Source organism: Centrocercus urophasianus, unplaced genomic scaffold (assembly GCF_019232065.1).
Source record: "Centrocercus urophasianus isolate 14NV4802_14NV808 unplaced genomic scaffold, USGS_Curo_1.0 seq_10, whole genome shotgun sequence".
Taxonomy (NCBI): domain Eukaryota; kingdom Metazoa; phylum Chordata; class Aves; order Galliformes; family Phasianidae; genus Centrocercus; species Centrocercus urophasianus.
In genome coordinates, this window is record NW_024884142.1 from 91,446,941 (window position 1) to 91,459,443 (window position 12,503).

The following is a 12,503-nucleotide window of genomic DNA, read 5'->3' on the forward strand; positions in this document are numbered from 1 at the left end:
AGTCTTGGAAAAGCAAGTGAGCGGTGGCCTTAAAATGAAAGACAAAACTGCTTCAGTGTAGTGGGGAAGAGCCTGTGCCTGGGACAGAATGTATTAGTGTGTTAAGATGTATGGAGGGAAGTAGAAGAAAGCAGCCTGTAATGAGGCAGTGCACTCCCTTCCTAGGATCTTAACTGTGAGTGAATTATTTCTAGATCATGATCGTGGTAGAAAGAGCTGCTGCACATTCCAGGCATGTGGCTGCGACTGTGCCTTTGCATGACCCCAGACAGCGTCCAGAAAGAAGTAAATAGAGCAGTCGGTCTGGAGCATTCACTTTGCATTGATGTCTGTGCCTAAAATAAGGCAGGCTGTGCTTACTTCTGAAATATTCAAGTATTTTATTATTATTATTTTTTTCACTCTTACATTGTGTATCAAGCCATTTACGGGGAAAATTGTTCGTGCTGGATTTTGAAGTAGCTGTCTTTTGCCATAAATGTCTGTGAAGCTTTCTGAATTTTGATGGAAAGATACGTTTGTCTGCCAAGCAGCCAATTCTGTCAGTGTACGTATCGCTGTTACAGTGATTAGAGAGTAAGCAACTTCTGCCTGCTTTTTGTAGGTGTTTGAATTGCATTGGCAAATTCTCTTGTACAAGAATAGTTTTAAAAGCTCTGTCAGAGACTTGGAAGAACTCAGCTTAAGGAGGCTTGAGTCAAAGCTATGTGACAGGAGTCAAATATAGGAGCCCTTGGTTCTGTAATAGGTTGGATCTTGGAACAAATTTATCTTGGAGCTGAAGTGCATATAGATATGGAGAGCAGGAAGAATGAAAGAGAAGCAGGGTAGGTCTTCAGCTCAGTTTAAGGGATGATGAGGATGACGGTGACCTCCTCTTCAAATGCTGTTTTCTCTGTGCCCAGTATGGTCAGCTGTGACCCAAGGAATCTAGCTACTGAAAATCTGCCCAAGCAGAGACCTGGAAATCTGGTATGAAGGGGTTGGTAGGGAGGTATGTGATGGAACGGAAAAAGGCCGTGAATGGAAGGATCACATGGAAGGGCTGTTATGGCAAAACGTGAAAAGAAATGGAAGAATATGAAAATAAGATAGATTGCATAAAAGCTTAATGAACACTTATTTTGAAGTTACAGTCTACTGGTAGATCTGTGGCCATGTAACAAATGCGCTGATGAGCTGGTGATCTTTATCTTGTTTTGTGGGATCTGTGCCTTGTTGTTGTGGTTGTGGGAATTTAGTTGTGTTTTTTGGTTATTTGTTTCATACTGGTATCACAATCAGTCTGGTGTTCACGGTGTGGTTTTATCACTGATACCAGGATTGTAGCCCTTGTGTAGATACAACTAAGATAGCAGTGATTGCAGTAATGGAAATAATGAAATGGCAGAACACACAGAGACTGTTTAAATCATTTTCTTCATGAGCATGTAATTGTTGTCTGCCTTACTGTAATTAGTTTAAAAGAGAAGTTGGAGATAATGGTGGTTGAAATTTTGTGGAGACCTGAGGGAAATGTGGGCTACTGCATAACGACTGCATAGCAGTGTGTGTGTGTGTGTGTGTGTGTGTGTGGAGTTTGTTTGAATTGACAGTGGATGAGTTTCCTTCTTGTGTGGATAACATACTGTTGATGACAGAGAAGTACTTCCCTTACATTGAGAGAGCTGTATTTTTGGAAGCAGACTTTCAAAAAATATTTTTGGTTTATTTCTGTACAGCTAGAAACCTTCTTGGGTTTAATTTTTGTCTTGCTTATGTGTTTGTATGTATAGATATGAATAAGATTTTTGGCTGTTTAGGATTATGGAGGAGGGGGGGGAGGAAAAGAAAGTCTAGGAGTCAGACCAGCCTGTATGTTTGTAGAGCACTTGCTAGCATGGGGAAGAGAAGGGAGACAGATGGAGAAATGTTTTGAAGCCAGCATTTGTTAGTTAGCTCTCAGTTGTGAGGCTATTTGTTACTGTACTTAGAGTTGTGTTATACTTGCTAATCTTGCTGTCCAGTAGTTGGCATGCTGATAAAGGAAAGAAATGGTGCTTTTCATTGAAGGAAAGTGGCTTGCTAGGTGGGTGGGTATTGCACACAGAAGCATTGTGGGCAATTTGCTTTATTACATGGTTTAGTTGTGTGGCATTACAATAGGGTTCAAAGTCTCATGTGATGTCAGGAAGCTATTTACCTACCAGGGTGGTATCCAACCTGTATCAGCCCCTCTGCCTTTCTCTGGCCCTCTGTGAATCTTGTCTGGTGTCTGCGGATGACTTTGTTCTAGTCTCCTCAGTCAATGCTGCTTGTAGGTGTGAGTGCTTTCCATAGAAACTGGGGAACTGTGACACAGCCTATACTGGGAGAATAGCTCTTGATTGGCATTTGTCAGCTCCCTTTGATATAGCTTTGCAGGCACTCTGACAACTTGTGCTGGTGTGATGGCTTGTGTGCATGCATACAGAAAGTGCCTCCTCTGCCAGTTCCGGATAATGAATCTCAGGAGACAAGTCAAGTGTAATACAGACTATCTGTGCTGGAACCAATTCAGTTTGAAATGACTCCTTTAAATCACTTTGATAAAGCTTGATTATGCTATTTTTTCTTGATTTAGTAGTAGCATGAATAGAGCTTAGTGTAAGGAAAAAAAATATCCCTTCGGCCTACACTAGGTATCAATCTGTGTATACTGTTGGGGTTACATATCAGTCTTCTGCCTTGTAAGTACATGCTTCCAGTTTTGATATTTCCTGTTTTTACTTGTACTTATTACTTTTCTATGGGAGAAAAAAAATTCTAATAATTCTTGGCTATTTTTTGTGTGAAGTCTTTTTTTTTCCCCTTGATTATCTAACACGTGTTTTTTGTCATCTTTCTCATTCTGGCTACAGTAACTTTGTTAGTGTCTGCTTTCTGTGTCATTTTAAGGATAATTAACCAATGTGCCCTGCTAAATGAGGGATTTACAAAGCCAGATATGCTGGCACTTCTTCCAATTGTGGAAAATGCCTCCAGTATCAGTTCAGTTTTTGTTGTACTTCTTAGCTGTGTGGCTCTTGTCGAGAGGTGAATGTTCCTTCTCCTGATGCCTAGTGCTGAAGGAGCAATCATTGCAGTATAATTTTTTTCCTCCTCTGCCTTTTTCTGGCTTTGCTTTGTGAAAGGCTAGTGCTTGGTGCTCGAAAGATGAGGAACTGGAAGAAGATGGCCTAGAGGTGCAAACCTGTTTAAGAAAAGAGAGTATGGGCTCACTTTTGAAAATGTGCTCCTCTTCTTTAGCCTCTGTCAGTGAATGTCCTTGGAGAGTGCTGGATTCTGCAACTGGGATGGGGCAATCCTGGATGTATGAAGGTTCCTCTGAAAGTTATGCCTCCTGTTTTATTATGTTGGCCCACAATGTCAGAGGCCATGCAGATTTCCATAGGTGAGGCACGCAGGCTCTTGTTCACTGCTGGTGAAAATGCAGAGCTCGTGGTGATGATTATGTTGAAAAGCAGAGTTCTATAGCTGAGAATTTGTTTTATCGAGTAGAGTCATTGTGCTCTTTGTATCTGTTGCAGTTTCCAGAGGCATTACTTTGGGAGTTGACCTATGTGCATATGGTCTAGGAAACTGGAGGCTGGAGAGCAGCCCTGTGTGAAGGGACCTGGGGCTCTGTTTGATGGCAGGTTGAATATGAGCCAGCAGTGTGCCTCGGGGGGCACCCGGCCCAGAGGTGCCATGGGGTGCAGGGAGGGGCTGTTCCCTCTGCGCTGTGCCTCAGCTCCTGCAGTAGGTGCAGTCTGGGTGCTGCAGTGCAAGAAGGACATAAAATTGACATAGGGTGTCCAAAGGAGGGCTGGGTTGTTGGGGAAGGATCTGGAGGACAAAGTGTGCAAGGAATGCTGTAGATGTGAAGAAATAGACCATCCTGTCCACAGGATACATTTCCTTAACTGACAGGCAGCTTTCAAGTTTAGAAAGTGCATTATGCAGCATTGAACTGTTGGTTAAATGCTGTAGGCATTGAGAAATAACACTTGTTATAGGTCTGTAGCTTATGGACAGGCTTTGTAAGGTTGACCACAGAATAATGACCTAGGTTGACTTCATTTTTAGAGCTAACTGTAGCCTAGATATGCTGCTAACACTTGAGTGTCCCTCTAGCAACCATACTTTAGAGCCTGGAGTGTGCAGTACTTCCTGGCTACAGCAGTTGTTGCTGATTTTGATCACTGATTAACCATTGCTGGTTAAGCACTCCAGTTACCACAGCTTACTCTACATTTGCCTAACACTCTTACAAAATTCGGCTATAGGACATGTTTCTGAGACAGGCTCTGCTTTTTCTGGAAAGGCTGCTTGTGGTTTGCATGTAAACTGTTGCATGTAAACCATGTGGACTGTTGACTTAGTGTCACTCATACCACTTCAATGTGTTAACCTTTGTTTGTTGTGTGTAGATGTTGGAAGGTTATCTTCTGAAAATGAACTGGTGTCTGGGTACCTGCCTACAAAATAACGTACTTCTGTGGCCTTATAGTGCTCAGAGGTGAATGAAGTAAGAAGGGGAAAGTCTCCTTTCTGTATGGTTAAGGCATATCCTGGCCACTCCTGATTTTCTTTTACATGAACCACAGACATGAAGGAAAGGCAGTGCCTCGAGCCTGAGCTTAGTTCCCATGCACATAAAGGAGTCAGTGTAACTTGTTCTTCACAGATACACCATCCTGCACCCTACAGTTCTTGCTTTGTATCTGAAGATACTGAAATTGATTAAGGAATCTGAGTCAGTGCCTCTCCAACAGGAAGGGATATGGATAAAAAGGTAGACCGTTGCAGTGTGATACCTTCAAATTGAATGCTAGGTTGTGGTAGGTGAGTGTTCTGAGCCTGCTTAATTTCCAACTTAAAATAGTAGAGTGAGTTGAGGACTGAGTGGACAACCTTTGGAGGGCAGATAAAGCTTACTCATTGATGTGAGGGTGAAGAAATTTGGTTATGTAAAATGAGCAGGCATGACTCCAGGGCAGGAATGGGATGTGACAGTTGTCAGTACACTTCATCCATGCTATCAGTTGCTGAGAACATGTTCCATGTCCTGATAATCAAAGGTCAAACACTAATGCTTTTAACGCTTTTTAAGTGTTTGAGAAGAATTAAGACTATCTTAGCCATGTGGCCGAAATGCATCTGTCTTTGCTTCCTCTGGTCACTGGTAACTTAAATATTTGTGTGAAATCCTGGAATGCTGTCCTAATTCGTGGATAGTCCTAAGAGCTCTCACCTTGCCTGGTAAGGTAACTAGCTGTCATTCATGCTGGTTGAAGTGTTATCTGAGCTGTAAACAAATTCTCATGGTAGCTGGTAGTCAAACTGAAACAAGATTATCTGCTATATGCCACATGCTCTTAGGTGATGTGAACAAGGTTGCAAACGTGTTCCTTGACCTCTTCCCCTGTTGTTTTTTTTGTGCTTTTTTTCAGCAGAGAAGTTCAATCATGGCGGCAGATGCCATCATGATCATGAGAGGTTTGACAAAGCTCAGTAAAGCAGTCCTGGAAACCCAAGCAGGACAGCTGCGGCAGGTGGTCCTTGGGGGCGATGCAGTTACCATTGCAAAGAGTCTCCAGGCAACTGCTGAAGAGCAGTTTAGTTCTGCCTGGGGAAAAATGCAGGTAAGAGAAGTTTTTATGTGCACAATCTAGTATGATATTTGGCATTTCCTCCAGGTACTCTCTGTGTTGTGTAGAGCTGAGGAAATCCTATCATAAGCTTAGCTCTCTGAGTTACTAAATTAACTACTGCAGATGTTGGAGTATGCCAGGAGTTGTCCAAAACATCAGCAGTATGCCATAGGTGCTTGGGCAGGAGTGTAAGAGGATGGTTACTAGTGTACTGGTTTCCATTAATCAGTGTTTATGGCCTGCTGAGGATGAAGTGTAGTTTGCTTACCTAATCTTGTCAAAGATCAAGTGAAATTGGCTGGTAGCTTTGTTATTTAAATTCTTCTTCAGACTTCAGTAATTGATTGCCTCTTCTTTGACTAAGAGAATGAGCTCTCGGAATTTGTTAGAATTTATTGGCACTGTCGCTTCCTTTCTTTACAGAATTGGTATAGGTGATGTGTTCCAGAATTGGTCAGGTATTCATGTGTTCCTCACTCACAGCTGAGGTAGGATTTTCAGAAGAACAGGCTTGCAAGTGAGGATCAGGAGGGAAGCCAGACTTCTTTTTTAAGCAGTAACTTCTCTTACCAGGCACAAGGATGATAGATTTATAAGAACTCCACATTTGCTGTGTTGCCATCTCTTGAAAAAGTGGCGCTTATGTACATCAAAAGAATCATCCTTTAGAGCAATGATGTGGCTCAGATAATGATTTTAAAACAAAAGCTAATGGGTGAGGTTTTAATGATATTTTATGTAATAAGCTTGGGCTGTCCTGGAGACCTCCTTAAGCTTCAATTCTAGAACTTGTCTGTTACCTTATTTCTACTTAAGCTTGCAATAGCTTTGTCCTGAGAAATATCCTAAGTTTATTTGTTTATGGGGACAATGTTTTGTTTTGCCTTTGTCTTTTGCATTCAAGAAGGGAGAGAACATTCTCCTGTTTCTGTGCATGTTTCTCTACACAAGAAAGGTCACATCAAAACACCTACAAGACTGCATTCTGAGTAAAAGTTGCTTGAGAAGCTGCTGCCAAAAGAACTTGTAAGAAATCTGCAGTCTGAAGCTTGAAACTGCCACTCAGTGCTTGGCCACAGTCCCTGCGAACAGATTTCTCCTCTGCCCTTTGTTCAGTTGAAGTTCAGAATAGTATGAGACCTGCTGAATAATCACAAAGATGTTCTGGTGGTGTTTTTTTGTAAGGAGAGGAAATGTGTTCAGTGTTTAGAAAAGAGTCTAAAATACGCTGACTGCTTAACTGACCGCAGCAGGGTTACAATCCTGTTGACTTGTATCTCCAGGTACTGGTGTTTGAGAATCTACCTATGAATTTGCCCAACCAGCAGTGCTGAAAGATTGCCAGTAGTTCTGGATGTCCTCAGCATCCCTTCCTTTTATTTTTCCCCATATTTTGCTGTGAGTGTGCTGAAGTCTCAACAGGTTACTTTTTTGACTTTGGGCCAAACCGCATGCCCTTTTCTGAGGACCGTGGATAAGTAGGGAGCAGGTTTTAAGTTCTTTACTTAAAGTGTTTCTATTACTGTTTACAGGAACTGGGCAAACAACAGGAGAACTTAAGCGATTTCAGTGAGGATTTTGGGAAAGACTATGACTTCTTGGCACAGGAGCCATCGGATGCTTCGAGGGACTTCTCTACTGCCCCCAGCAAGCCTCATGAACACAGCAGTGAGGGCCCTGCTTACTCTTACACTACAAACGGACCTCTTAAAAGTGTTGGTGAGACTGGAGATTCTGGCCTGGGTCAGAAGCCTTTCCCTCCCAAAATGGATGCAAGGTTATTTGGAGGCTTTAGGGACCCTGGAAATCCTTTTGCTGCTGTCTTTGGACAAAATAGGGCTTTTCACCAAGATCACTCCTCTGTTGGTGGATTAACAGCTGAAGATATCGATAAAGCCAGACAGGCCAAAACTGAGCAGAAACCTTACAAACAGATGGTATGTGTATGTTTGTATGTATTGTTTATAACTACAGGTTACTATTCTGGATTATCCATAAGTCAGCTTCTCTTGTTTCTATTTTTTTCTCTTTCTGAAATTGCCTTTTGGAGAGGAAAAGATAGTAGTGTCAGTGCTTTTTAACCCAGGTTTCTGTGACAGGATCTCTTTTCACATCTACCCCCTATATATCCAATGTTCTGATGTGGGAGGATGTTTAAGATGCCTCTGTAGGATTAGACTTAAACTTTGTGTTGACAGGAGTTTTCCTTTCATTCACTGGTCTGTGTGGACTCCAAGTGTTGACGTAGGTTACAGTAATGAAGGGCCTGTATTTCATCATAGTTTTCTTGAAGGGTCTGTCTCCTTTAGCTAATGGTCTTGCTGTGGCCGTAAGAATGGATTGGATCTACACTTTACTCAGCGAAGGCCATGGCTTCCTGCACTATTTCTTGTTGTCCTCCTAGAAGTGGATGGAATGTTGTCCTCAGCATTAGTAGATTGGAGAGTAGTATAGAGCCCTGAAGCAAGAGTTGTGATTTATGTCCTTGTACAAGCCAGCACTGAAAAGCTACAGCAGAATTCACAGTGGTGATACTTGCCTTCTGCTCTAACCTGCCTCCTTCAAACCCAGTGTCAGATGCTGCTGTGGGTTCACTTAGTCAGGGTATTGCTTCAGTGAAACTGTATGCTTCTGCTTTGGCTGTTTTGTGGGGAAATCATCTACAGTCCTGTAGATCTGATGACTTGCCAAGAGTTTTAACTGCACGTGTAAAGAGAGTTTAGCATTGGTTGATATTGCACTGCTTCTCCAAGTTCAGAATTTAAGGGCTGTCGAGGTAAAAGTGAACATGGACTTTTTAAATATGGTTATCAGCTATTCTGTCTTTCCCACTCTCTTGTCCATTTCTTGGTTTAATGTATTGTTAAGTTTGGTAGCTATATTTTTGCTGTGTGATCATTTGAAAATCTCCTACCTTGGCATTCAAGAAGAGCTTTTTGTAGCACAGATACGCTGTTCAGGTGTTTTTTGAAATTGCACTCTGTATTTGCAGGTAACTGATTTGTTTGTTTGTTTTCCTTGCCCTGTCTTTCTGTGGCAGCTCAGTGAACGGGCTCGGGAGCGAAAGGTTCCTGTCACAAGGATTGGGAGGCTTGCCAACTTTGGAGGTGAGTTTGCACACCTGCATCTGCAAAGTCACTACGATTGCACAGACTGATGGCTGGCTGTGACAGTGTTCCTGCTAAAGCAGAAGGTGGTTCCATTTTCGTGTCAAGCTTGCTGATAGGAAAGTCTCTCTCACAAATGGATGGTTTTGCTCCAGAGCTTGATTTGGGCTTTTTCATTGCCATTATGGCTCTTAGCCTTTAGTCAGAAAGAAGTTACACTTTTCATCCACCTTTGTTGCTCTTTTATCTTATCTAACTGCTGTGGAAGGTAGTACTTGTGTGCCTCCCTTTGCTTCTGGCAGTCCTCACTGGATTTGAGTTGTTTTTTTGTGCTCAAGATCAAGTAAGTTTGGAGGGAAAAAAAAAAAAAAAAAATACTGAGAAGGTTAAAAGTGATTTTCGTTTAACTGTTCCTGGGGTTCAGGAAGCTCCACTCCCATACTCTTGGCACTCACACTTGAATTATTCCTCCTTCTTGTTCATTCTTTACGTATTTTTTCATTGTTCCCAGATGTACTTGGGAGTGTTGATCTTAATGCTGTGGCATTAAGGCATTGCGGGGTGATGAACGTATCAGTAACAGGAGGCACAATTACATGGACAGCAGAGTTCTGGGAGCAAAGAACGTGTTGCTGAAACAGTTAAGGATTTTTTTTTTCTTGCTCCCCCTACTGAGCTCATGTTTCTCTGTGATCAGTGTGAGGCACTGCTGAACTCTGTCATTTATATGCATTTTCATATGCTGCTTGCTGCAGCTGGAGTGACTACTGGTAGCTGCATTTATAGTACTAAGTATCATTATTTTATTTTTCCTTACTGCAGTTTGAAATGGTGGAATAAATTAGTTTTTGTTACTTGTTTTGTAGCCCTAGTGGGTCATCAGTTCCCCTCACACCGTTCTTGATCTCTTTATATATGATTTGGCTTCTCTGTTCAGTTTGTGTCTCCCTTATTCACATTCCTGGTTTGTTCTTTTAGTAGTATAATAAAATATTTTTGCAATAAAGAAAATTCTAAGGTCTGGACCTGATGTGGTTGTAGCTCTTTTAAAGTTCGTTACTGTCCAAAACTTTGCTTAGTGTGGAGTCAAAGGCAATAGGAAAAGTACTGTGTGAGTGACTTGCCATTTCTTTTGTCTGTAATATTTGTTGACGAGATTCCCATCTCCACTGTATGTTGTCTGACTCCTGATACTTTCTCCTCCAAGTAACTGTTCTCTATGTGGGATCTGATTGAAGAAGACTGAATTTCAAGTGCAAAAGATACGTGCTCAGCGGTTGTGGTATGTGCACTCTGACCTGCCTCTTCTTTTAAAGGATTAGCTGTTGGTCTTGGCATTGGGGCGTTGGCAGAAGTTGCGAAGAAGAGCCTTAGACCTGAAGAACGCAGTGGTAAGCTCTTTCTGCATTCTCATCCTTTTCTTTCTTTCTTTTTTTTTTTTTTTCCCTGCAGCCACTGACTGCTTGCATAGCTGTTTGAAAGATTGCATTCTTTTGAAAGTTGGGAGATTGGTTAGTTCTTTTGTTTTTATCATAATCCTTCTATGCTTTTTCTTTTCCTATTGAAGTAAGCCACAACCTCAGTGCGTAGGTGAAGAATGGAGATATATTTGGGAGAATACTTTTGCTAGCATTGTTCACAGAGTTTATTTTCTCATAATCACACATGAGTATGAATGTCATACTTATGTCCTCTCTTGGATTGTATTGGTATGTTTTTTGAACTGTTCATTGAAACCATGTAGTGTAAAAGAGCCCTTATGTCTGAAAACTTCATGCTGTTACTGGTTGCAGGCTCTTAAAAATCTAAGGAAGTTCTGCATAGTGGGAATTGGGAGGCTGGCTGGTCTGTTCTTAAGAGAGACAAAACACTTCAGGTACCTGCTAAATGGCATTTCTCTACTTGTAGTACCTTTTTTTTTTTACTTTCTCTGAACAGTTTTTGTATCCATGCAGCTTATTTGAAGTTGGAGGTAAAAATGTTGCTGAGTTATACTTGGCTGCCTTATGGTGGCTGTTTTCTAGGCTTATGCTTTGGTAGACTGCAGTGGTATAGAATGGTACCATGTGGGTGAATGGCTTACAGCATAAAAGTACTTAGTGTTCTTTCCTAGAAAATGTAAGATTATTTTAGATTTATGGTTCAAGGTTTGTTCCTTATCAGTAAAATGTTTTGGTGGTGCGCTGCAAAGTATAAAGTTGTTAGAATTATTGCAGGCTGCATGGTCTTCAGCTGCTCTGTGTGGTTTGGCTTGTATGTTTATGTTTAGATAATTTCTAGTGACAAGAAGGAAATGACAAAAAGGATAACCTTTTGCACTTAGAAGTTCAAAAGAAAGAAAGAGTCAAATGTTTTTTTGTTCAGAAGCGTTGCTTTGTGATAACCTAGGAGTACCCAGCAGTTCTCATTTACTCTGTGGCCATTAGTATTGCACTACCAGGCCAGTTTGCGTCTTCTCCACTCTTTTTTAGTAGCGATGGAGACTGAGGAAGTGAGAACCTCAATTTCAGGAGGTACTGCAGTGGCTTGGAATTGGAGAAATAAAAATCAACCAACCAAATTACAGTTCTGTATCTCACTCCCTGAAACAAATTAAACCACCAAAACCTCAAAAACAAAATAAAAGCAAACCCACAGAAGAACTGATACGTTCCTGGCAGTGGAGGGGAAGGAAAAGGTTGTGTACTGCTCTGGATGCTACCTGATGATGTGCATTTTTGTATTCCCTTACAACTAGGCAATGCAGAGCAGCCCAGCAAAGGAAGAGGATCTTTGGCAGAATTTTCTCTCCATGGCCTGAGGTTTTTGAGGCTGGATGAGTTCCTTTGCTTTCATTTAAGAGCACGCATGTAGGCAAACATGACCCATCCTCTAGAGAACACTTGAAATCTTTTGCTTTTTATGCTTGTGATGTTTGACAGGTTGTTCATACCTGTTGGAAGTTAATGATTTGCCTTGCTTTAAGCAGAGAAGGAATTGCACAGTTGTTGGTATTTCTCTGCTTGTCAGATTATTTTCTAATTAGGCACACACTAAAGCATAAACAAGAGCTTGCAGAACTATGAAATTTGCTGGAATACATAAGCTTTGTTTCTCAGCCTTACAGCATGAAAAGATAAGTATATATATTTGTTTATTTAGAAGGCAACAGACACTTTTTCTTGAAATAAGGAAATTGTGGCTCAAGATATTTTTCCTCTTGCTAGGGAAATGATTGTTTTCCTCTGTAACTGTAACCTGGGGCCAGATGTCTGCTCTGCAGGCTGAGTCATGTTCTGAAAAAGTAATTTTCTTGAACAAACCTTGGTTAGTATATATGGCAGTGAAGGCTGCTGACTTAACTGCTGGGCAAGGCAGTTGGAAAAATTACCTGGATTTTATTTTTAGCTGTCTTATTTGCTTTCATTTTTGCTTCTTGCTGTTGTCTGCTTAGATAAGATCTTGGAGCATTGGTTATACTTTGTAGAGGAGAACTGGACAAGAGTGGTGTTGAAGTAAGGCAGAAGGAAAAGACTATTTCAGCCCTCTTGCTTTCTTGGAGTGTCTCAAACCAAGAACATGAGAAGGACTGTGGGTGATCTAGGCTCTCACTCTCGCTGCTCTTCAGTTAACCACTGCCTCTAGCTATAGCGTCCTTGGCCATGTTTTCCACAGGACTCTACAGTGGGTATGACTTTCTGCAGGGAGACCTCAATGCAGACTTGAAAGGAGCTTACAAGCAGGAGGGGAACCAGCTTCTTAC

At 41.5% G+C, this 12,503-nt stretch overlaps 1 protein-coding gene across 2 annotated transcripts in view; it reads left to right on the plus strand.

Annotated features, from left to right (window-relative positions):
- Positions 1-12,503, plus strand: part of COQ8A (coenzyme Q8A) — a 32,569-nt gene that overhangs the window by 4,281 nt on the left and 15,785 nt on the right. The window contains exons 2-5 of one of the 2 annotated variants that reach the window (XM_042818248.1): positions 5,457-5,645; positions 7,187-7,591; positions 8,695-8,761; positions 10,078-10,152. In XM_042818248.1, coding sequence (XP_042674182.1) covers positions 5,469-5,645; positions 7,187-7,591; positions 8,695-8,761; positions 10,078-10,152 — 724 coding nt within the window. In that variant the 5' untranslated portion in view covers positions 5,457-5,468. Of the gene's footprint in view, positions 1-5,453; positions 5,646-7,186; positions 7,592-8,694; positions 8,762-10,077; positions 10,153-12,503 lie in introns of both variants that reach the window. The other variant, XM_042818240.1, reaches the window with a different exon arrangement.